At 34.4% G+C, this 26,875-nt stretch overlaps 1 protein-coding gene across 6 annotated transcripts in view; it reads right to left on the reverse strand.

Annotated features, from left to right (window-relative positions):
* Window positions 1-3,598: 3,598 nt before the first annotated feature.
* PREX2 (phosphatidylinositol-3,4,5-trisphosphate dependent Rac exchange factor 2) overlaps window positions 3,599-26,875 on the reverse strand; it is a 188,914-nt gene continuing 165,637 nt past the window's right edge. For 5 of the 6 annotated variants that reach the window (XM_039334999.1, XM_039335009.1, XM_039334971.1 and 2 more), the window contains 8 exons: window positions 25,289-25,391; window positions 23,962-24,105; window positions 22,399-22,513; window positions 17,570-17,636; window positions 16,060-16,250; window positions 11,608-11,710; window positions 9,705-9,772; window positions 3,599-7,276 (listed from right to left, as the gene is read on the reverse strand). In XM_039334999.1, the coding sequence (XP_039190933.1) occupies window positions 7,231-7,276; window positions 9,705-9,772; window positions 11,608-11,710; window positions 16,060-16,250; window positions 17,570-17,636; window positions 22,399-22,513; window positions 23,962-24,105; window positions 25,289-25,391 (837 nt within the window). In that variant the 3' untranslated portion in view covers window positions 3,599-7,230. The remainder of the gene's footprint in view (window positions 7,277-9,704; window positions 9,773-11,607; window positions 11,711-16,059; window positions 16,251-17,569; window positions 17,637-22,398; window positions 22,514-23,961; window positions 24,106-25,288; window positions 25,392-26,875) is intronic. The other variant, XM_039334980.1, reaches the window with a different exon arrangement.

Here is a 26,875-nt window from a genome sequence, read left to right on the forward strand (position 1 = left end):
TAATACACAAATAACACAGGGGTTGAATAAGGAGAAAACAAATAATTTACCAGCAGAATTCAAAAATCGTATAAAAATTCCTTATATCCTATACAGTATATCAGTACTGATACAAGATAAATAAAGCCAAGGTATGAATTCAGCAATGTCTGGGGCATTATCCAGTTTGCATCACACAAAACCATAATGTGGATTGTTTGATCTTAAGTCTTGGACAAATTCTGCAGTCATGATTTGTTCAACCATTAATATATTGTGTGAACCAGAATACTGAACCAGATTTTTTTAAAAAAATTGTTGGACAAGCTGTAATGGCCTGGTTTGGATATGATACTTAAGTTATAATGATGGATTTTCCAAAGCTAAAATAATGAAAGCACATTTTGGTTCAGTACAGTGAGGAATATCACTGGCTAGGTTTACATATTGAGGTAAGCCATGAGTTTTGGGAATCTAACCATTTATAGTATATAAAGCATATTTTATGGCTTAGCGTTTCTTTAACAAAACATAGTTAAAGAAATCACAACTTGGCACAATGTGAGATCAATTACTTATACTTTCCCTGTGGTGGTGAAAATGTTTGCTTTCAGTCTGTAGGGAAAATAATGGGTCTGTTCTGTTGTATGTGTTTGGAAGCTGTTATTTATACTTTCATTTGCTGGGACATACAAGCTGTGTGATTCCTATATTTTGTTCTTCATGAATTCCAACTCTGTGGGGGAAATGGGTATTGTGATATAATTAACTTTTTAGCATTTTCTTTTTTTCAAAATGTTTCCTGTTCTGATGTAGAGTGACAGTATCCATTTGTTTCACAGTCATATAAGTTGTTTTTGTCATTTAGGTGAAAACAGGAATCCCCAACACTTTGGGATTGATTGATATATATGGAATGTAGACAGTGTATTCTGGGCTCTTTGGATAAATGTTCCTTTATTTCCAGTACAGCTGCCCTGAGGGATATACAGCCAGTTAGAAAATACTAGAGTTATGCACAGCATTGATTCCTCATTGCACTGATACAGGCACAACCTTTGGAAGGTTAGCAAAGCTATTTTGATTGGTTTTCCAGATTGATTTTTATATGCAGCAACAAACAGCTTCCTGTGAGAATGGCAGTAAACTGAAGTGGCTGCATGGATTCACATGCAAAAGCAATCAAAAACACCCTTGAAGCAATCTGCCCAATTTTTGGAGGGTTCAGTAGCCTCAGTGCTTCAAAGACTTTTTATACCAATTCACTTTGCAAAGTGTCCCTTCAAATGTTGTGCATCCTAGGCACTGATTTGCCAGAATAGTTCTGTCCTTGGACCCTTCCATGGGTATTCAGAAATGATAGTTAATGTTTTTTCTATGATGAAGATGTAATATATTTTAGAGAAAATTAACTCAAAGGTTGGCCAAACCTTTAATTGTTAGATATTTCTTTTCATTTTTTGTTCATTTTTTGTTAGATATTTCTCCCATGACGGCCACAATGGCTCAGTGGTTAAAGATGCTGAGTTTGAGACTTGAGCGTTGCGCAATGCAGTGAGCTCCTGTTCCTGCCCGTTTCTGTCCACCTAACAATTTGAAAGTATGCAAATGTGAGTAGATTAATAGGTACCACTTTGGTGGGAATGTAACAGCATCCTTGTGCCTGTGATGTATAGCCATACTGGTCACATGACCATGGAAAATATCTTTGGACAATGCTGGGTCCCTTGGCCAAGAACTGGAGATGAGCACCATACCCTAGAGTCAGACACAACTGGGCAAGGAAAAAAATATTTACCTTTACCTTTATTTCTCCTATGGTGAACTAAGTCTTTGGGGGGAAATCAAGCATAACTGTGGGCAAAGGGGTAGGTTAGAAAAGATATGATGGTGCAGCATGTATGGGTCATATTGCCAATCTGACACAATTATCACCAGTGGATAACAATGAAGTCAAGATTTAAGGATATTAATGTGTCATTAATTAGATTCCCCAAATTTGGAATTTGCCTGTTTAGGAAGAACTTTGTATATAACAAAGTTGACTATGCAAAAAAGATGATTATGTATACTTGGAAGGATGCATACATGGGTGACTGAATTGGCTTATTGAAAGTTATCAACTCTCAGCCTCTGGAATGGTTATATATTAGCTAACAGATAAGAATAGACAACATAATTCCATGTGGCCTGGGGTTAACTTGTCAGTTAAAAATTGACTATAATAGTAGTACTATTACAAAAAAGGAAAGATATATTGTGGCATTTTATTTATGACAGGTCACTTAATGACTGTTCAGTTACAACAGACCCCTGCCCCAATTACTTACAACTGTTTCAAAGTTATGATGGCTGCAGTACCCCTGCAGTCATTTGCGCTGACAACTGACCCTGGGGATGTGCAGCATCCCCACATCTCTTTCTTCCTCCAAATGACCCCACTTGGGCCCGGGCTGTATTGTTTTAAACTGCAAAGCATTAGGATTATGTCAGTCAGCACAGCCTCACTAATATCAAAACAGTGACTGTATTTCAGTCATAATAAAAAAAATACAGGTCTAACTATATCAGTTGTGACTGTTTGGATTTCATTTACAATTTCACACGTGAATCAGTTACTACATAACTGCCTATGTTTTAATGTAATGTGTTGTGAGAACAATGCTCTCCTTAATAAAAAAACAGTGAATGGAGATAAACGCAACAAATATTTTTATTCAAATGCAATATAATGATCACTGGGCTTTTGGCCAATGGACTGTAAGAGACCAAGCCCCCAAATAAAACAACTCTTTTGGTTGGTCTTTTGGTCTTAATTGTATCCACATCCTTTCACAAGATACCATTCATACTCAGAAAAGAGAGCTATCTGATCTCAGTTATCCATCTCCATTCTTGTTTGTTATCTGTCTGTCAAAGAGAGCCCAGATTGGTAAAGAGTATCTGCTGTAATTTAAACCCAACACAGTGAAAAAAAAAGTCCACATTCATAAGCCACAGTCCACCAGGAAAAGATGGAAAGTCCATAGTAGTGGGTCAGCAGCTCCAAATATCTGTAGTTGTTCTTTCCAAGCTTCATGTCAGAGACAAGATGGTTACTGGCCTAATGCAAGATTCATGTGATCCAAGCCAGTTCAGCAATATCACTGCTGGCCTGTCCACTGCTGTCAGAATGCTATCATCTGCAAAAGAGAACTGCTCATATGTGATCTTCTGTGGCCAATGGTGCTGTTGTATGGCCACCTCCGTTAGCAAAAACATGCCACCAATTTCTTCTAGCATTGCCAACTCCATCTTCATCACTGCACTGCCAACAGTTCACTGGCACACCAGAAACAGTGGCCTTGCACCATAACTGCTGGGGTCTCTCCAGAGGGCTCCCTTGCCATCTCCATTGAGTATGAGACAATCAACAGGTGCCCCTCCTTCTCAAGTCATCCAAAGCCCTGACAAGAGCCCACAATGTTGAACTAACTAACTAACTAAAAACATAGTTCTTTTTTCCTGCTCCCATGCTTGATTGGCTCTGGGAAAACTTGGGGACCCACATATCCATACCCTTCCAATACCATTTACAAACCTCTATCACCCTAATACAATCCAAAACAAAAACCACCCATAAAGAGGTTTTATTTTTATTTATCAATGTTATGAAACAAAAGTTGACATACAAAATAATATACTGAAGACAGTTAAGCTATTAATGTATTTTGTAAATGTTTTCATGTACTATTTTTCTTTTGCAAAAACACAGCAGTGTTCTAGACTTAAGTTTGAGTAATTAAAAAAATATATTCTTCTGCATAACCTAACACTGCTAAAACAAAAAAGGTTTTTTTCTGACAAAAGGCATAAGCATTGATTTATTTCTTACAAATTAAATAATATTGCTGTGATATTTAAAATAAAGACATGTACATGAGTTAATGGAAATACAGTCAAATGTAATAGTAACGATATGGCCATAGCCAATAGCAAGCAGGTTGTGTATTAAAGGTAGAAATATTTCTAGGCACTGTTGGAATATAATAATAATTGTTCCAATGAACTGTAGGGCAGGTTTTTTTTTAATCTGGTGGGAGAGTAAAAGGCAGGATTTCACTTGTATGAAAATATTTCTAACCTGAAAATGGTTCTTCCTATCACATTTGGAATGAGATTTTTCTATTGCATGAGGAATGAGATTTTTCCAGTGGCCTTTTGAAAATACATTAACATTTTAGGACAGAAGTCATCAAATGCTGATACCACAACTTCTAAAAAAATAAATGAATTATGCAACTTGATCTACCCAAATAACCTAGAACTGATCAGGACTGGGGGCTGAGTAAGAACAAAATATTAAAGATATGTAAAGTTTATCAAGCTTCCTTGATAAAGGCTTATTTTATCAGTAGTACCAGTAGATAATCCCTAGTTTCTTTTTACCATCAAACCAAAACATTTCCATTTTGAAAGACTAGAAGTGTAAATTAACAACACATTTCTAAAGACATTCCAAAGATTACAAATACAGTGCTACTTCCTGAACCAGAAATTACAAATATCAGGGCAAAAAAAAATGCTACTGCTACATAGGCAAATATTTTTGACTGAAGGACAGATCCCTTGTCCAGTCAAAGTGGAAACTGAAAACTAACTTAAAGGGCAACTCTCTTTTACATTTCAGGGATTTGATATATTATATTTTAGAATTTAAATGCTGCAAATGTACAATCTGGACACATTTAAATACCAAAAAAGTTCAGATTTTTAAAGAAACATAAGCAAAGGATACTTGAAATTCAGTAAGTGAAACATGCCTTTGGATATTAAAAAGTAAAGTATTTGTTTTGTTTTGTTTTGATCTATAATGTATCATTCAAAAACATCTGGACTTCATTGTGTTTGATTTTATACTACATATATGAGTATAAATTCCCACTGCTATTTAACATTTTCATTTAAGCTTTTTACTGTAATTTAGTATTTTTAATCTGGCATGTATTTATATATAATTTACTGTTTGCTATTGTGCTGATAAAGAATGTAATATAGCTAATAGCTATGATGAAGCAAACAGTATAATGCATTCACTTTTGATTAGAAAATACTGCACTGATTCCTTACAGTGAAACAATATTGTGATTGATCACTTGATTACTTTGTTACAGGACCAGCATTTGCATGTTGTGGTAATTTCTTTTTATCCAAAATGCACATATATATTAAACTTCGCCATTTGCCTTCTTGTCATTCAAGAAAATACAGGGATAGGAAGAAATAGTTATTAATTTTTACTTCCAAGCTCTTGGGAAATCAGTGTGACAGCATGATCTAACAATATAGAACTATACTAGCCTTTTGTTGGATTAAAAACTTGTATTATAACAGAAACTTACAATTCCACAGTGTTTTTTTCCTAATTAAAAACTAGTCACTGAATAAATGCCAGAATTCATGTTATTTTTATTTATTCCCTTCCATTCCTTAATAGATATAACCTAATAAGCAGTTTATATGAATTAATATAAAACACAACAATTTCTACTGGATCAGACAGAGGCTTGTTCATTTGAAATCCTTTATTAGTTGGGACTCATTGAATTCAGGGAAACTTTATTTTGAAAATATATATTCAATTGCACGTTCAATCTAGACCTTTCTTGCCAGAAAAATCTGTTTTTATGGGAATGGGATACAGATATTTTTTGCATCGTTACAATATCTGTTGCTTGATATATACTATAATACATTTAGACAAGTATCACAATGTATTAAGTCTGGCTTAATGTTAATTAAGCATAAATTCATTTAAGTCAATGGAACCTAGATAACAGAAACAAAGGTAACCAATTTTTCATAGATTTTTTCCCTTTTGAGCCCCCACCATCCAGTCAGAGCTGAAGAAACTTTTTGGATGAGAAGTGAAACGTCTTCAAAGAAAAACAAGAAAGTCCAGTTGCCTCATGAAAAAGCATCTTTTGGATAACTATGACTTGGATGACTGAGAATCTCCATAAACATACCCCTTTGGTATAGTTTTCATGTATGTAAAAATTGTCTGAAAAAAAACACCAGTTGTATACTGATTGGATTTCAAGGCCTGTATGTGGAATGGGAATGCTAACCCTTACCTTACTCCATTGGTTTCTAAAACAAAACCTATTTTTTCTATTTTTAAGTTAATCCTAATAGTATAGAGCATGAATGTCAAACCTGATAGCGTCACGTGACATATCGTGATACAGTATATTGCAATATTTTTTCCTTTATGGTGGGCTATAAGACTAATGGCTGTAAGACTCTAGGTCAGCTGTTAGTTTAGAACTGAATAAGCTAGACTGTTGTTTAGACAAACAAGTTACAAAAAGGATTTAAGGCTTTCTTTTTAATCACAGTAGATTCACACAACACTGTAAAATTAAGGCAAACTATATATATGGTCCCTGCAAATCAAATCTTGAATGTTAGGGAAAGAATGGAATATAGCTATTAGTGTGTTATTTTAAAAATTATGCCTTAATTTTAAGACCTTAATAAAACATTCATTTTTCAGTTAGTTTGATGAAATATAATTTTGAGTTAAAACACTTATGTTAACTGGATGTTTTTCTTAGTCAAAGTTTGTGATTTCATGTAAACAACTGAGGTAGAAAAATGAGTAAGATTGAGTATCTCAGTTGAATTTTCTACAAATGCTCACCGTTTGCTATTACAGGAAAGATTCCTGTCGAAAGCCATTGAACAATATATGAATTAGGGCACTGAACATAATTTTGATTCATCAGTTCCATCTGTTGCTTCAGTCTCTCACCTCAGATGAAACAAATTGAATTTCTTACATTAAAATATACTGTTGCCAAGGCAGGCAGTAGAGTTTCTATGACTATTTGAGATATGCATTAGGAAAGCATTTCAGTATAGAATATCTCTTTCATCAGAGCATTAATGATTACCCTATGGATGAAGATGTTGCTTTTTTGAAATAGTATAATGTAGTATTTTTCCAGTGGGGTTTTTTTTTTCATGTTCCTGCCCATACTTAGTTGAACAATTGGTATTGCTGAATCAAGCATTTAAAACAGCCGAAGGAATACATTCACAGAACATGCACAATAAGTCCAGATATTATTTTTCCCCAACAGAAGTCATTACTCTTTATTTACATAGTCACATTTAAGAAGAAAGGGCTCTGTATCCATACTCAAAATACTATTATCCTTCTCTTTGTGGAAACTGGTACATTGTTTAATCCTCAGATAAGAATCTTTACTCATCTCCAACAGGTGGGGGGGGCTGACACAGTCTGTACAATCTGCCAACAGAAAGAACAATTATAATAGCTCTTGTGACATGAAAAATGTTCAAATATTTTTAATCACTATGTGTTTTTCCCCATTAACTATACATCGGTTGAAACAAAATACAGATTGTAAACTAGTATAAAACTACTACCCTTAAAGTACGCATAATTAATTTAATTTTTGTAAGAATCTTTTGTCAGAAAATAGTTTTACACTGATGTAAGTACGGTTATTTTAGTTACTGTCTGGCTCTTAAGAAGAAGCACATCATTTATTTTAACAAAAAGGTACCGTGTATGTGTTTTACTTCCAAGTACTGGTCTGTTGCAGGAGTTCTACAACTTCCCCATTATTATTTTGGGGACTTTATATATATATATATATATATATATATATATATATATATATATATATATATATATATATATATATATATATATATAATTAACACTCCAGGAGATTCTCATCACATTTATTGGGAGCCACCACTTCTACAGAGAGAAATTCAAATTTCCACCCTTTCATGACAGACCTGACAATAACAAATGATACGCTAGAGTAGCCTTTTCTACTTTGTTAGCATTGTAATATAAAAGTATCACAATATATTTAAGTTTTAGGACATTTCTAGAAAAAATAGTGTAGGAGAAGGAGTGGAAGAATCTGGGGGCAGAGTCAAAAGATGTGTTAGGATATCAGAGGGCTATAAAACCAAATATGTTGACTTGTTTGCAAGTTTACAATGCTTGTAGACATTGGTCATAAGAGTTTTCTCTTCCTAGTAATTGCCAAACCAATATTGATTGCCTTGTCAGTAACAAGTGCCTTGTCCTTCTCTGATTAATACCGAAGCACAAATCTCTTTCCCTTTTTAAGGGAAAAAAGAAGAACAAAAGAGATGATGCAGATGGCTTGATGTGCTCATTATACTGGCAGTAACAGATCTACAGTTAGGCTGCACTCACTGACTGCCTCATGCAATGACTGTTTAAAGTTACAACAATGCTAAAAAAATAATTTCATGACCAAGGCATACATTTATGACCTTTGCAGCATCTTTCTTTCTCACTCATTATAGCCAGTTAGTCTTGTACCTGACCTATTTTTGCCCTCCTCCCCCCCCCTCACAGAGTGAAGAGATTGGCAAGGAAGGGGTTATATGACAGTAAGCAGGCACACAATGGAGAACACTCTGGCTATTTGCCTAGCACTCTCACAGTTTCCAGCCCTGAGAAGGATAGACAAACAGCCAGAGCCAGCACATTTCTTTTGATATGTACTGCATTTTCCACTCTATGCCTGTTTATTCTCTTGTAATCCCTTCCTCTTCAATTAATGTAAATATAAGCATTAATTTCTTTCTTGCTAATTAGCCCAGCACTGGGATGAGCATTCAGTTGGGGGAAGGGAGTGGAAAAAAAATAAAGCTGAAGTAAAATCATAAGCAGTCACAGTCATGTGATTTTCCACTTAGCAACTTAAGTTGCTAGTTCCAATTATGGTTGCTAAATGAGAATTATATGTATGTCAGGCCCTTTAAACAGTTCTGCTATTATAGTGGAAGGTCAGAAAAGCCAAACATCCCCTCTAAATTCATACAATTCAGCCCCAGGCAACACAACACAGCAAAATTTGGCAGCTTCAGCTTGAATCCTCATTATTTGAAAACAAGTTTTGTGATAGTGAGAAATTGCAGTTTTATTTTTGGGACTTGCAGTAGTGTCACAGGAGTAGTAAGAGCCTCATGTTGATCCCCAATTAGATCTGTCACCATGTGAAATGATCCACAGCAAGATAATTCTTCAGTATTTGAACAGAGAACAATTGTAGATACTGGCTTTTCTCCCCATCCATCAACATGTTACCCCTGTATGTCCAATATGTCCAATGGCATCTCATAATAGCAAATAGAGAGGGATACAAAGAAGAGTCTTCTACTGCTTTTCCAAATTATGCCACTAATTAAATGGGATCACTGTATTTTGGGAAGATGGCATAACCAACATTTAGCATTTATTTTCTACCTTAGAAATTTATTTAAACTACAGATATATTTGAAGGCTTTAAAATTCAGCATTAATATGAGTGAGTCTTTCAACGTTTCACTGACATCTCTTCATACTGTAGCTCAGCACATTCTGTGAGCAAGATGTAGTATTTGTACTATAATATCTTGGGTACTGAAAGTTCTTCATGTATTAGTTTTAGTGAACTCTTTGTAAAAAATAATTCAGAATACAAGCTCTCACTTTAGTAATTTTTTTTTTAAATTTGATGATGTTCCTACTGAGAAACCAATTACTAGGTAAAAATAATTATATTAAAATCTGATTCTAAAAAAAATTAAATATTAGTGGCCTTGCAAATCCAGAAAATATACCTGGCAAAAATTGTTAAAATTATTTCAGGAAAAAGAAATAAATTGAAATGTTAAATTACCTTGGAGCAGATGGTGGTGTTCGGTCCCTAACTCCTAAATTCTTTGCAGTATTTTGAACTCTTGCTCCCTATAAGAATGAAAAATAGTTGTGCTTCCCATACAATTTTTTTAAGTATCTGCTATGATAATTACCAAACTAACTTTCAAAAAGGAAAAAGGCAGAATATAAAAATAATTACCGTAAATGCCGACGTATAAGGCGACTTCCGCGAGCGCTGAAATCGGCACCAAAGACGGGGGTCGTCTTATACGCTGAGTCGTCTTATACGCCGGAAATACTGGTAGTTTCCGACGTATAAGACGACGTTCTAGGAATGCGGCCCGGCTATAAAGACGGGGATTGTCTTATACGCCGGGTCGCCTTGTACGCCGGCATTTACGGTACTTGTATATCAGAAATATATGCATAAAAATGCTAATGGAAAATCTATGTTACTGTTCAGCCCATACTCTCAGTGCCTCTTTAAAGAAACCACATCTTTTCCTGGGCTTGTATAATAGCTGCACAATTTCAAGAAAATATGCATTTGAGTTAATGAGATGTCAACACTGTACCTATGCCACTCCAAAACACCTTGTGTTACACACTGTTGATACTTCTCCAATTCAAAATATGTAATTTTCTGCTATTGAACCTACCAGTTGAACCTAAGGGAAAAAAATATACAGCATACAGCATGCATACAACTCCAAAGCACTTACTTGGTTTTCAATCCAAGCACTACATATTTCTAATAGCATACTAGAAAAATGTGGGCTGTACATCATGCTAATTCAGGGAGTACATAGCTGGCTTAAAAATCGCATTCAAATAACACTAATCAATGGTTCCTCATCAAGCTGAAATGAGGCCACAGGATTCAGTACTGAGTCCTGGAATGTTCCATATTTTATTAATTGGTGTTAACCTTGAAGAAGGCATGTAGAAAAAATCTGCAGATAATGCAAAATTGCTAAGATAGCTTATTTGTTTGTTTGTTTGTTTGTTTAATTAACTAATTAATTTCTATAGCCAACCATCTCAGCAAACAATTCTAGGCAGCTCACAATTAAGAAACATATATTACAATTAAAATCTGTAAAACATTTTAAAACAATAAAAACAGTAAAACCATTAAAACACTGAAAAACATTAAAACATCTAATTCAAATAACTTAGTAGACTAACATAAAAATTTTAATGATCTTGCTAGGTTAGAGAAATGAATTGAGAGTAAAGAAAAAAATTTAACAGATAATTGCAAGTTGTTACAGACATAGGATATGGAATCCTTGGCTTGATAATGGCACTTAAAAGAAAGATGGTAGAATAATAATTGATTGCAAACTGAATATGAGTCATGTGGCTACAACAAAAAACGGCAAATGCAATTTTGGGCAGAGAATAATTTCCAAAATAGGAATCTATGCTCAGAGAAATTGCAAGAGTTAAAAGAAGGTCCTATGAAGATAAATTAAAAGAATTGTATCTATTTAAGTTGTATATATACAGTATAGCAGTGATGGCGAACCTATGGCACGAGTGCCAGAGGGGGCACTCAGAGCCCTCTCTGTGGGCAGACGCGCCATTGCCCCAGTCCTAAGCCTTCAGCTGGGTTTTATAAAACCTTTTCGCTTTAGGCCTCCGCCGCCGTGTGCAAAAAAAAAAAAAAGGTTCAATCAGTCAATTTCAACTTCTCGCGGGGAAAAAAAAGATCTTGCAAAGTTGGAATTGACTGATTGAACTTTTTAGTCCAACCCAGTCTGCTGTTACCACTGCAGCCACGCCCACCCAATGGGCCACACCCATCCGGCACTCGACGATGCATAAGTGGGTTTTGGGTTGCAGTTTGGGCACTCGGTCTCTAAAAGGTTCGCCATCATTGCGTTGAAAAAAGACCACTAAAGAGAGGAATAACTTACTTGCTTGCGCATCACATCTGTAGCTTGGAGGATATAGCGAGGAGGTAGACCATGACTCCGAGCAAGAATTATTGCTTGCTCTAAAGTGATGCTCAGAGTACAACTAAACAAAAATCAGAGAAATCAGTATTTATTTTATTTATTAAACAAATTTATAACTCGCATAGGTCGTCCCAGGTGGCTTACAAACACATTCAATGTTGGTATTTTTAAGGCTGTATATAATTTTAATGCATTACTCATTAGTCAGACAAGAATTAAAATGGCATTGAAATCTTCTGTAAGCTGCTGCTGTAACATTTTAATTTTTAAATTCAATTACTAACTTAGAAAGTTAGCTTGATAATACCCCCCCAAACAGACTTAATTTATTTTTATGTCTGATTAATAAATCTAAACATGTTCCACACATAATACTGTGAGGCTTAAAAGGAAGAAATGTATATTACAATGAAATACTGTGGTACAAGAACTCTTTTTTGCTTTGATACAATATCAGACATTGCTCAAACTTTTGCATTTTGGCTCTTCTTCTTTTTCAGCTGTTGGATGCTCGATATTTAATTCTCTTCTCTGAAATTAAGAAAGCATAGAGAACCAAACCAGCAGTTAATATCCTAGTCATTTGCAGGTAGCCAAGATTATGCCAAAATAGTAAAGCACGTCTAGCCATATCATGCTGCATTTTTCCCCTTCATACTTACATCACAAAATACCATACAAGTATGTAAGGGGTGGAGTTTGTATCACAATCTTGTGATGTATGTATTCTTCTCCCCCTACCAGATTTCCACAAATCTTTCATATATATTTCAAACAATTATAACTAATTATTCTTTTTACTGAATAACTTTAAAAACAAATATTTTAAATATTCATTTTAGATTTTATATTCTCATTGCTAAATAAATATCCTACTAGCTTTTCCTTCTACTAGTTACTCACTCTATTAACTTTGCTGGATTTCACTTATTAATGACTTTTAAATAAATTAGTTTTCATTCATGAGAATGTCAATAATATTAGGATTTTATTCAAAATAGTGAGGAGAGTTCCAAAAGTCTATATTATTATTATTAAACCTGCCCATTAAAATTTCAGTTCTCTTCTGATGCCTTCCCTATATTGCTGATAGCCTTCACAAGGCTAAAGGAGATAGTGTATGTATCAAAATAGTTTAAATATTGCCTGTAGAACAGATATTTCAAACTTGCGAAGTCACGTGACATTGCACAACATATTGGGACTGTTTTGCCATTGTCGGCAATGGAATGGGCGTGGCTTCCGTGTGACGTGTCCGGCCCACAGGCCAGCAGTTTGATAGCCCTGCTCTGGAACTACCGCGTAACCACACTCCCTAAGACAGGGGTCTTCAAATGTGGCCCTTTTATGACTTGTGGACTTCAACTCCCAGCTGGCTGAGGAATTCTGGGAGTTGAAGTCGACAAGTCATACAAGGGCCAAATTTGAAGACCCCTGCCCTAAGAGGTATGTACCATCTTCATATATCTTATTTGCATGCATATATGTATATACAGAAACCAAAAGACAGAATAAGGCCTCTAAAAATCCTAGATTTCATGGTCCCAATTTCAAGAAGTCACAGAATATTTAAAGAATTCCAGATTTTATTTCATTCTTTATTTCATGTCTATCATAGATATTGTGATAGTTTGTTTTACATCTATACTTGCAATAGTTAATAATGCAGGGTTTTTTTTCTAAAACAACCTACCCTGGAGCATAAAACCTTCATTGCTGTCCTAATTTCTAATATGTGCTTTATTTTTTCCTCTAGATACTGTTACAGAGAATAATAACAAATCTAGGTAATGAAAATCAAAACAGAAAACTCATCTTGGAGTTTACATCAGAGGCTGTTTAAAAACAATCTTATTGTTATAAAATAATGAATTGTACAAATTGCAGTTGACAGTTACAATTCTAAGCTATTACTTTTTCTTTTTTAAAAACTGAGCAAAACTATTTTAATACAGAACAAGCACCCAGTGGGGAAGATGGCTCAGATTGTGTTTTATGAACCAAAAGTGAATCTAGAAACTTATTTTTCATAATTGGTTATTATCCTTGTGAAGTATGCAATTGTACTGCAGTTGTACAAATAGTTTATTTCTATTTTCAAAAAGATCTCCACTAAAGAAAGATTGGCCATTAGCTTCTTATGTTACTTGCACTTGTTCTGGAAAACTGGGGGCGTTTCATACACTAAGAAGTCAGTAGACTTATCTTTACAGGTAATCCCTGAGTTACGAGCATTAACGCTCGTTCAAAGTTACATGATAAGCATCCCCTAGTGTTTACAAACAAATCCCAAAATTATAAATGTTGCAGCACCATGGCAGTTGTTCACCCTTAGGAAGGATTGCAGAGGCTCTGCAACATTCACCCTATTCTCCCCCACTCCCCACAACTGCTTCCCCTTCCCTTCCTGCTGCACTGGATTCACTTACCTTGAAAAGATCTATCTCCTCTCTGCCATGGTTACTGCCTTTGAGGGAGACAAGAGTCAATGGAAGCTCCTGGATGCCGTAATATCGTGTGAGTTCACGCACCCATCCTCTTTTGCCTGGCTCCTATTCCCCCAACTCCTTTCCACTGCCACCGGAACACTTTTTATCCGACGGAGACCTGTGTTTTCAAGCATTCCATTTGCTCACAAATGGAGCTTCCAGTCTCCCCAAGGTCTCCTTTAGATAAAAAATGTTTGAGTGTCTATGGGATGCTTGGAAACACAGCAAATCACTCAAACACTTTTTATCTGAATGGAGACCTTGGGAAAACTGGAAGCTCTATGAGCAAATGGAGCGCTTGAAAATGCAGCAAATTTCTGTGTTTTCCAGCATCCCATTTACACACACAGTTTCCAGTGTCCCCAAGGTCTCTGTTTGGAAAAAAAGTATTCCAGGGGTGGTGCATCAAAAATGAAAGTTTCTGGGGTCCATGATCTCGCGAGAGTTCAGGCACTCATTCTCTGCAAAAGAGATTGGGTGCCTGAACTCACGCAATATTACAGCATCCAGGAGCTTCCATTGACTCTCATCTCCTCAAAGGCAGAAACCGTTGCAGAGAGAAGACAGATCTTCTCAAGGTAAGTGAGTCCAGCAGAACAGGAAGGGAGGGGGAAGCATGAGGTATCTGGTAGGTCGGGGAGGCATTGGGGGAACTATTCCATCACCAGGCCCCCCATGGCCTTCCCCATCATGAGATACCTCATGCTCACTGAACAAACTATGCATTTGCCCATGCATTCGATTAGCGAATGTGTGGGCAAAAGCAGGGAGTGATCTCATTCAACACATGAGATTCACCCCTATGAGTACTCAAGTTACGAATGGAATGGGCAAGCTTCATTACATTAATAACTCGAGAACTACCTGTATTTTATATTTCTAGCAAAGAGTAGCTCAGTCATTTGAACATCTATACTCTATAAAAAAAATAAAAGAATATAATTCTATTCAGGCATTACTGTTCATGTTTAAGACATGAGTATGGATGATATGCAATATAAGCAAGCTTCAGTGCCATGTCACATAATACATCTACTTGTTTGTCAAGATATCCACATAGTTAGTATAAAGATCTCTATGAGGTTTATCAGTACATTTGTCTATTTGGTTGTAGTTAAAATAGCTGAATGACTGAATGAGCCATTTCTAACTTTTTAAAACAAAATTTTTCTTTTTGGCCATACTATCACAAAATATGTAACTCGCAACATAAAAAGATTGCAAACTCCTTTGTGCAACAATTTACAACCAAAATTCCTGGTTCATTTGTGGTATATTAAGATCTATAGGATCTGTAAAAGATTTGGGTAAAATGCATACTGATGGAACAGTACAATAGTATCCAATGCAAATGTAATGTTCTGGAGTGTGATATCATTGTTGCAGAATAAAATAAGATTTGGCTCTGGGTTTGTTAAGGTAATCCAGATGAATGTTAGGGAAACACAGTTCAGGATAAGGTTAGAAGTACTTAGAAGCAGTTTCAGAGCAGTTTTTGTTATACACTATGTCTCTCGTTGAATTGAAGGATCTAACGCAATATATAGAATTACACCTCAATCTGTTGAGAGAACTTGGTAATATCATCATGTATTCAAGAAGAATACTAGGATATGTAGGTAGAACCAATTAGTTTCGGAAAATGTCAATTCCATTTTAAAATATATATTTTAGAGAATGTGAAAAATGTTACATATTATCATGATAGCCCAATAGAATTCTACTCATGCAATAAGGCATTAATCTATTGGAATTATTTTACAATTTTCTGTGAAGCAGTTCTATATTACTAATGACTGGAGCAGCATAAATAACTGCAAGATAGTTATTGCCATTCATATCCATATCCATACCCATCTTCTTTATTCTTGAGTCTAGACAGCAATTAATAGTAATTTTTAGAAAATATAAATTGCCATACCGATGAACTCCACTGTTGCATAAGACGATGTGACAAGCTCCCAACCGGCTGCAAAGTTCTGAAGAGACGGACAGTAGTCCAACTCCAGAAGCACCACAAGCTGTGTAAGCACAGGCTGCTGTGCGCTTGGATCTTATGAAAGACGCCATTAGTCGGTAAAGCTCATCCAAAGAATTTACAGGCCTCATTAGCTGCCAAATAAAATACAATGCTACTATCATTAAAAGACAATATAGTGATCATGTGGTATTTTAAGTTCAACAAAATTAAAAAAAAATGCTGTCTTGAACATCCTGTACAGATGAAGTCCTAACTTTTATTCTTTCCATAACTCATATGATGACCATTTATTAAATTTAAATCCTGCAGTTCTGTCTATACAACACTTAGAGTAACCTATAACAAGCAAAAACATAAATTATAAAATATATAAGTAAAATCAATGCACCACAATTAAAATCAGGTAAGATTAAAATCAATTAAAGGTTTGTGCAAGAGATAGGTTATTGCATTACATTACAACCCCACAGAAAAGGCTCTTTCTCACATGGGTCTAATTTCGCTTACCATGCCTTTTTATATACTCTTTGGCAATCTCTCAGGCATTGTCTTTCACTTCAAGGCTTTCTTAATTGCTTTTCAGTGCACTAGAGTAGTTACATTATTCTATGTAGTGATTCTCAATAAACATATATGACAAACAGACATTAACTCTAAATCTTTTAGTACAACATATTTTTTTCTGAAAACTGACCTAAGCAGGACCATATTAAGGCTAACCGATTTCCTAAGCACAGTCCAACAATGGTGCCCTCAACAGAATGAAAATCTCACACAATGAGATGAAAACAAATGTGATATCTGACAACATCTTTAAACTTACATTTTAGTCATTCACCATACCAAATAAATTAATTGCAGTTCTGAATATAACAGGCTTGGACGAGAGATGGCACCTTTCCAATTTCTCAATATTCAGCACTTAAATCTTATTACTATGGGACAATGAAAGTATTTCATGCAATTTAAGGTTATATTTATATATATACAGGATGCACCGCTTCACAATAAAGACAGACTTCCACTTATAACCATTCATTTAGTGACTGTTCAAAGTTACAACAGCACTGAAGAAATGGTGCTGTTTAAAATCATTTTTCACACTTACAACTGTTGCAGCATCCCATGGTCACATGTTCAAAATTTGGGTGCTTGGCAACTGGCTTGTATATATGATGCTTGCAGTGTCCCGGGGTCATGTGGTCACGTTTTGAGATCTTCTGACAAGCAAAGTCAATGGGAAAGCCAGATTCACTTAATAGCCATGTTACTAACTTAACAACTGCACTTATTCACTGTAGCAAGAAAGGTAAAATGTAAAATAGGGCAAAATTCACTTAACAACTGTCTTGCTTAGAAACATAAATTTTGGGTTCAGTTGTGATCGGAAGTCGAGGACTAACCTGTAGAGCATATTCAAATTTTACTTTAATCATACCTATTGATTTACCTTATCAATATAAGCAGCTTTTGATGTTGAATTAGGAGGAAGATTTGATCTGTCCAGATAAAATGCTCTAGAAAAAGAACACCCCACAATATATTAATATTTCTCAATAACATGTATAAGATAAATGCATTCAGTCTCTTTGTGACATGTTAAAGTATTTACAACCCTGAAATTGCAGGACATTAAATATGAACTGCCTTATGAATCCCTATGTGGAATGTTATTGTGCTAAAAATAATTCTGAGGTACTCAAAAGCCGAATTAAAAGCATTCTACCACAGAATATAGACAAATGCTCAAGAGACAGTAAAGAGAATAGAATTTTAAATTATAAAATTCTTTTTTACATGTTTAGAATTCTTGATGCTCATATAGGCTTTGATCACAATAACAGCAGCTTTTTGCAAATCACCACAGTAAATAAAAATTTCAGAAACTGATTATGCATCAGAATCCATGCTCACAATAGTATTTATAATTTCATTTCAGCATAATTAAAAATATCCTTCATCTATACGAGAGTGACACTTTTTTGGAGTTTGGGACCTGCACAACAACCCTCCGGAATATAAGAGCTACTGGGACAGGACAAACATGCAAAGTGGCCATAAGTCATGAACTTGTATAAAGCTAGGATTTTAGCCTCTTTATGTGTAGGAACCTTCCTAAATTATGTTAAATTTATTTATGCTTACAGTTAGAGTGTTCATATATTTTCCAATTTAAAATGATGGGAAGCAATGCTGCTAATTTTAAACAAAACTCTCATATTGTATAGTACATATTAAAAAAGGAAATGACATTTCCCATCATATTTATCTAATATAAATTATTTTTAAAATACATTTCAGTTAAAAAAGATTCCTGCCAGCAATGCAATATAAATCTGTGACTCTTAAAAATATATTATGACATAAAGTTTCATTTTGCACAGAGACCAAAAATGTATTTGGAATGTTTGAAAGACATGCAAAAAACCAGTTTCAGAGCTATTCTTAGCATCAGATTTTGGCCAAAAGGTCATGCATCAGAAAAAGTAGACAACTGAACATTCTATGAAAGTTTGATCCAAATAATTTTGAAAACTTATACACATATACTAGGGAGTAAGAACTACATTCACTTGGGACTTATTTCTTGGTTAAATGTTTTGAAATGTATTATACATATATTAGCCTTTATAGACCAACTTTTTCTCCTTATTGCTGCTGGTACACTTTTAAATATAGCTTTTTTATATCTATAAATGGACAGAATGGGGGCAGTGTTGCAAAATATCACATATTATGTATGTATGAACATATACCTGATTAATTTGGAATGGCGCATACCTTTACAAATGTAACTTCACTGTTTTCTATACATGGCCACTGTTATAGGTGCTGCTGGGAGAGTTCTTTTTAAGTATTGTTCTTAACTTTTTTTCAGCACAAGTGAAAAAATGACAGTTGGCTTTGTGTCTAAAGCAGGACTAGTATTCATCATGGCTCCCAGTTTCTGGCCTTACTTATTACATCAAACTGGCTCTGGGGGTAAGGCTATTCCTCCCAAAATTAGACTTTTAAAATATGACATATAAAAAAAATTCCTCCTTAATTAGCTGACACTTGAGTGAAAACTGGTAGAACAACTTCCAGTGGCTTTTCACAAAAGGATATTTGGTGGATAGCATACAAATTCCCAAAGCACTTCACTTAATTACTAAATGCTTGTTGAGAACCCCAATTAGATGTTATGAGGAAAGCTAATGGAAAAGCTGGCATATTACCTGAAAAAGATTCAATTTTCTAATCTACTTAAAATGATAAGGATGAAATCTTAATGCTTATGCACATGCAGAAAGTATTTGCATTATAGCTTTTAAAATTTAGTAGATATTATTGAAGGGGTTTTTTTTGTGAATGTAGAATACCCGTAAACTGACAGAGAAAACTTGATTCTGTTCTACATCAAGGTTAGGTTGTGTGAGTTGCTACCTATCATTCTCCAGTTTAAGGAACAGAATTTTAAACCTTCTGTTCGTAAACCCAGGTTACTTAATGTAAGAACATGAATCTGCTATTGTATACCAACAGCTTCTCCATTTTCAAATAATGCTCAATGCATTTTAATTTCCCCAACTGTCCTCGCCATCTGCATTCCAAATTCTCTGGTGAAACATAGAATTCCCTTGTCTCACCACATTTGACAGGAGACTGACTGCTCTATTTTCCTTTGCTGTTCTACCTCTCTCACTGCATTTTAATTACTACAAAATGAAACTAAACGTTTTATATTTCTCCTCTTATATTTATATATTGTATAGTGAATGTTTTAATATTGTGTGATGCTGGAGTTGTTTGTTTATTGTTGTATCTATCATGTGTTGCATTGGTTCATTTGTATGGCTTTATAAGAATCATGAACACAAGTTTGCCACTACTTTCTTCCCATCCTCCACCCTAACCATATTTTTTTTGTCCTTGTTTTTATGTGACTTTAGTTTTGCAAACCTGGGATTATGGAGAGAGAGCAAGAGAAAGGAGTGAAAATTATATGTAAGGGAGGAATTTACAGTATCTCTCTAGCCTTACTTTGTATTGGGAGAAGTTGTGTCCACAAGGATAAAAAGAGTATGCATTCAGTTGTAAATAAATGCATTGTTTAATTTTGAAGTGAAGTTAGGAAAAGCAATGTGAGGTTTCCCACATATATCACCTCACCCAAACAGTTCTCAGTGGTTTGGGAATGAGGAAAACTGAAAGAGAAATGCATACAAACTGGAGCCTCACTTTGCAGCACAGAACCTGTTCCTGTTTCCACTTCCCTGGAGAAAGGAACAAACACAAAAACAAACAAAAAGCTGTTTTGCAAATCTAGTTTGAGCAGGAGTTTTTCTCCTCTCTCAAAACACTAGAACCAGGACTGTTCCAATGAAGCTGATTTGAAGGCAATTTAGGACAGACAAAAGAAAGTATTTATTCACACAGTGCATTAATGAACCAGTGGAATTCATTGCTGTAAACTGTGTTGATAGATATTAACATAGGTTTATAGAATGTAAAGGTTGAAAGGGATCTTAGAGATTAATTACTTCAACGTCATGCCCACCAGAGATACTACTATCCCCCCAAAATAGATATCAAAATTCTGTTGAAAATTTCCAACAAAGGACAATCAATCTCCTGTTACTCCTGGTTGCGCTAACAGTCATTGATTGAGACATCCTCCTCAGTTGCTATTTATTTTAATTTTTGTATTCAAATTGGTTTTGAATTGGTTTTATTAAAATTGTTTATAATCCCATAGTTATTTGATGAGATGGGCAGTCATGCAAACTGAATAAATAAACACATAAAGAAAATGAGATTTCATCATTACACATTATTTTATTTGAAAAAATCCTTATGCGACAATCCCCAAACACTTAAATTGATGACAGGGAGAGTGTGGTAAAACTAACAACACTGTCTTCCACCTAATATATCAATACAGTCTAGGACTCCTGGCCCCATAAGGATCATTCTGGAAATTTCTTCTGATTGAAATCATCTTCCAATCAACATAGTTCAGAGTAAATAGACACTACTTAACCTTATCACAACCAGAAAACAGAAAACAATATGCTATTTTTTAAAGTGCTCTGAAGAAAACAGAATTAGCAAAGACTAGTTACAAAATCCAAGTGTTATCAGGCAGAAAGTTTGATGAGCACAACCTCTCTACTAACTAAAGCAACAATGTCCTTTTTTTCAGACTTTTAAACAAATCTAAAGTAGAAATTTTGTTAATAAATAGTAGAGTAATGCTGAGCTTGCATGAAATACAAAACACTCCTGAATCTTTTTGAACTATACAACTTTCATAGGTAGGCCTTTTCTGGGTTGAAAAGAAATTAAACAAATGGAGATTAGAAAAACACAGATTTAGTTCTTAAGGCTGCAAGCTTTGTCTTAGTTTTATCATTTGGCATAACATGGGGATATTTTCAACTTGAAAAGGAATTGTGTAGCATTGTGAAAACAACATAGGAATAAGCCTATTGTTTGGAACATGACTGAAGGGAACTATAACAATAGAGTGGTGCATTAATGACATTACAGCTGTTGCTAACTCAACAAATCTGTTTATAAAGTTGGGTTCACATAGAAACACAATTACTTTGTATAATACAAAATAATGCTTTTGTTACTAAGAGAGAGGAAGGGAAGATAATATACTGTTTTTATGCACTATGTTACTGAAAGGAATTTACTGTTATTTGTCTTCTCTCTTTAAACAGCCCAAGCAACAAAATGAGTAGAAGTTGTAAAGCATTTGGAAGGAAAGGTGAAATACAAATTTCCTTCTAATCTGAACATCTATTTTAATTTGTAAGAACTCATCAGCAACATAAAGAAGTTATTATGTTCATAGGAGATGATTTGGTATTATGTGCCCATCGGACTCTTTTACATAACTAATAAGAGTTAGATTCACTTCCATATCTTCAAAAGAGGCAATTATCTTGATATGCTTAATGGTTCACAGTACTGAAAAAAATCAAATTGTGGCAGTGAAATAATAAAACAAAAACCATAGTACAGACTCTCATATGAAGTACCAAAATATGCATGTAAAGTTGGCTGAATAGGTTATAGGAATTATACTGGAAATGTGTCATATGTTCAGATGTTTGTTTTATTTTTTCCCTATATAATTAGTCAAAATATTAACTAGACTGATTTCAGACTGGAAAAAAGAAAATTCTGAATGTGTTTGCACACTATGATCCATGAAAGCCGGACTTTTGTCCATATTATTTTAGCATCATGACGAAAATTTGTGCTTAGAAATAACAAATAGCTCACCTGAGTTTTTGATTATATTGTTTTACTTTTTCCAATGAAGCTGCATTAATCTGGGCTTGAAATTCTTCTACTGATACATTGTCTCTATAATAATATCCTTCCATACTTTCCAGGGCTATAAAAGAATACAAAGGAAACAATACAGATTCTTATCAAACTGATCCATTAATTTATTTTTTCCAGTTTTCCTATATCTATAAATGTTGTAGTTCTCCAAATATGATATTGCCTTTCCGCAGCTAACACAAACACTCACGTACATGGTCATATTATCTAAAAAAAAAAAAAAAAAAAATTCTAAGTAGAAAGATATCAGGAGCTTGTTCTTTTCTATACCTTTAAATATATTATTTAAGTAATATATTATATTATTTAAATAATTACTTATTATATAAGTATTATATAAGTATTATATAGTTACTTATTATATAAGTTAAGTAAGAATGTTGTGCATTTCACTGTTGCATAGAGAACATACACATTCCTATAGGACCATGGTGGTGAACCTATGGCACGCATGCCACAGGTAGCACACAGAGCCCTCTCTGTGGGCACACGCACCGTTGCCTAGGCCTTCAGCTGGGTTTTATAAAACCTTTTCACTTTAGGCCTCCACCGCCGTGTGCAAAAAAAAAGGTTCAATCAATCAATCAATTCCAACTTCTCGCGGGGAAAAAAAAGATTTCGCAAAGTTGGAATTGATTGATTGAACTTTTTAGTCCCATCCAGTCTGCCATTACCACCGAAGCCACGCCCACCCAATGGGCCACGCCCACCCAGACCCAACAATACGTAAGTGGGTTTTGGGTTGCAGTTTGGGCACTCAATCTCTAAAAGGTTTGCCATCACTACTATAGGACATCATCAAGTTAACACATAAGATTAGGCTAACCTAAATATCTGCAATAGCTGTTTTCGACTAAGTAAGAGATTTGTTCTTTATATATTACAAGAGATTATATGCTTTCAGGATAAAAGACATTCCCAAACCATATAATTATCCCCTTTACTGACAAAATTTGAAAACAATTTTTAAACTTTTAGATCTTTTTTTTCCCCAAACTTGGCAACTTTAATGAAGATGGACTTCAACTCCCAGAATTCCCCAAAAGCACATGTTTTTAAAAAGAAACATTTGTACATCATATCAAATTCAACCATGCAAGAAGATGTCCATCTAGACAGAACTGTACAAACAAATGAATATATTAAAAATAGACATTAGTAAGATAACTGCAATGAAATATTCAAAAATGTAGAACAACATACATACCTTTTACTTATGCGTGATGTGATTTTCTTCAAAATACTGCTTATTCATAAATGCTGTCAAGCTTCAGAATGCCAGTAACTATATTATTTTTCCTATTAATTTTTTAAAAGTGTTAAGAATAGGCAGGGCTTTTTTTGTCATAGAACACCCAGAACGGAGTTTCGGCACCTTTTTTTGGATGGAACCTTGTAGGGTAGGCAAGGCGGGTTGTATGACGTGTGTGAGTTCCGGCACCTTTTTTTTTTTTAACAAAAAAGCACTGGAAATAGGTGAACTTGAAAATATTTTACCTTGTGCAAATAGAACTGGGTAAAGTTTAAAACCTCCACCATTTTTCAGCCTTTGAGGAAGCTGTTCAAAATTGTAAATATCAAGATAAAAATAAATTTTCATAGCTTGCCGACTTCCTTCTGCTTGAAATGTGATTGGCATATCTAAAAATAAAATAAAATAACATTTTGGTCAAAATTACTAGTCCAAAGTTTTTGGGTTAAAGATGGGACATAAAACAAAACATCACAATTAATTCTTGTGTTGCCATAGGAAACATCATTCAGATTAAAAATCTACATTCAGACAATCTACTGTCTGAATGCCAAACATTGAATCTTTCTGCCACAATGTTTGTAAAATACTAATTCTATGTCACAGTATCATCACATAATTAATTTCCTTACTTTATACTGCTGGATAAAGATACGAAAATGCAGTGATAACATACTACATGGAGTAATGGGATGTTAAAGGAAGCATCCATTGATGGGGCACAAATGAAGTCCCAATGAGAATACTAAATGTGACCATTTCAATTATTAAACATTTATTTTTAAAGAATACATACTTTTTAGTGTCTAAAATCCTACAAGACTTTGCGTTCTTGCATAAATATTAAAAGATTTCAGCCATTTTTAATTTTAAAAACTTAGTGAAAATGTAATACTCCCAATCAGAGAAAGACTTTTTCTTCTATACTTTCTTATGTAGGTATCATTAGATTTCTGAGATAGCTTTAAGAAAAAAAATGAAATTGTGACTGTATTCATACATTGTGTTCATACTGAGACTTGAATAAAGACTTGCTGCCCATCTTTCTATTTTGTGCCTGGCTACTTAACCTAATAATTCTTATTTTACCTCTCACTTATACTAATGGCTATAGCTATCATAAGTAACATTAAACCTACTGTATTTGTTAGGTACTATAAATAAAGAAATGGATATTGGAGAGCCACTTTGGTATAGAGGTAAAGGAGTTGGCTTAGAAACCAGGAGACCATGAGTTTTAGTCCCAATTTAGGCATGAAAGTCGGCTGAATGACCTTGGCCCAATCACTCTCTCTCAGCCCAATGCATCTCACAATGTTCTTGTTGTGAAGGGAAAAAAAGGAGGAGGAAGGATTATGTTTGTCAGCTCGAAATAAGAAAAATGAGGTAAATACTATATAGGATATTACCAATCTCCTCAAAATGGTTAAAAGTTGAAAAATTTGCATATGGACAAGAATACAATGAAGTTTACTATACAAGCAAATGTGACACAAATGAAAATGTTATATCATCAAATATTTTACCACAAATATTGAAAGGGGAAATTTAAGTATACTTTGCAATACTCACTTGCTATTAAAGGTTCCTGTTCAGAATGTTTAAAATAAAATGTAACTTTCTCCAAGTCAAATAATGCAATCAATGTATCTTCTAGCATAGCTTGTTCATCAGTCTGCAAATATATATTCATATAGACAGAAAGTAATGATCATGCTAGATTGATTATTATAAACATTAACCGCAGATGGTCATATCCTCTTTCACTGAAGCAATAAACTGACTCATCAGTAAATTAAGATGGAGTGACTTCTACTGAATTTTACTCCATTTTCTCTTGTCAAATTATTAGCAACAATGTATACAGAACAGAAAGTTAATTACTGTGTTGGCTCTGTAATTTAATTGCATAGAATTTTAATTGTTGTTCAAGTAAATGAGTGTATTTAAAATGTGTTAATACAAACCAAGCTTAAGTGCTTACACTGGCTTTTGTAAATTACAATATTTAGTATACTGAAAAGAAAATAACATTCTGTATTATGGCTTCTAAAATAATTTGTAATTTTCTCACATTCCAATCCTAGGGCTCTTAATTATCTCGGTTGCTGTTTGTATTTATTTTCTGGATGTTTTTATATTTGATAGTTTAATTCTTTTATAATTTTAGAACTGTAAGCAGCCCAGAGTCACTTGATTGAATTAGGCAGGACAGCTATAGAAATTGTATGAATAAATAAATATCTGAAATTCTGAGGACAAATCATGGCTACACAAAAATACATATACACACACCACAGAATGGCCTGCCGTGGCAGTTTGGTTATTCCATTTCATTTGGATTTCATTTGGCGAGTTGCAAGCATTACACCATCATTCACCAGAGGTATATATATGAAATTGTTCACTGCTTCCCCATCAAATCCCTTCAGGATTTATCTTTCTACATCCCAGATCATTCTTGGATTTTTTTTTCCTCTGTAGGAAAACACATTTCCAAATAAACAACTAGGCTGAAACCACTTGACCTTTTTATTTTCTAGCAACACTTCATTTGTAGTTCTCCAAGATTCCTCGCTGTTAATCAAAATAATTGTTTGAAAATTAAGCTCATCTAAAAAGGGAACTGATGAGTGCCAAGAGATCTCTGGGGACACATTGGTGGCCTGAAATATCACACTGGGGAAAACTGCTTCAAAACTGAGGAATATAGGACACTGATACCACAGAAATCAAAAAGAATGAAAACTCAGTATTATTTAAAACGAATCAATTTTCTGATGGAATAAATTAAAAAGATATAAATTTAAGTCAACAATGTTCAACAGCATTAACAATTACTATATAATGTGTTCATTCCAGGCAGACGTCATATGAGAACTAGGTTATAACCAATTTAATGATTAATGTACCATCACTTTCATTAAAACTAAAGTGAAACTAATGTCAGCTAGATTCAATCCAATGAATCCTGGTATCACAGGTTACAAAAGAAGTCCTGGAGAAAATAGGACTGAGGTCAAATCACATATAAGGAAGAAGAAACAGCACTTTCACATGAATGAGGGCTTGAGGACTGTAGTTAATGGTATAGGGCTAGAAATGCCATGTCTAAGAGTCTCAAACCTTTCGCAGTTCTGGCTTCAGAGAACATTTCAA

The sequence above is a fragment of the Crotalus tigris genome, unplaced genomic scaffold (assembly GCF_016545835.1).
Source record: "Crotalus tigris isolate CLP2741 ecotype Arizona unplaced genomic scaffold, ASM1654583v1 scf7180000017546.9332058, whole genome shotgun sequence".
NCBI lineage: Eukaryota > Metazoa > Chordata > Lepidosauria > Squamata > Viperidae > Crotalus > Crotalus tigris.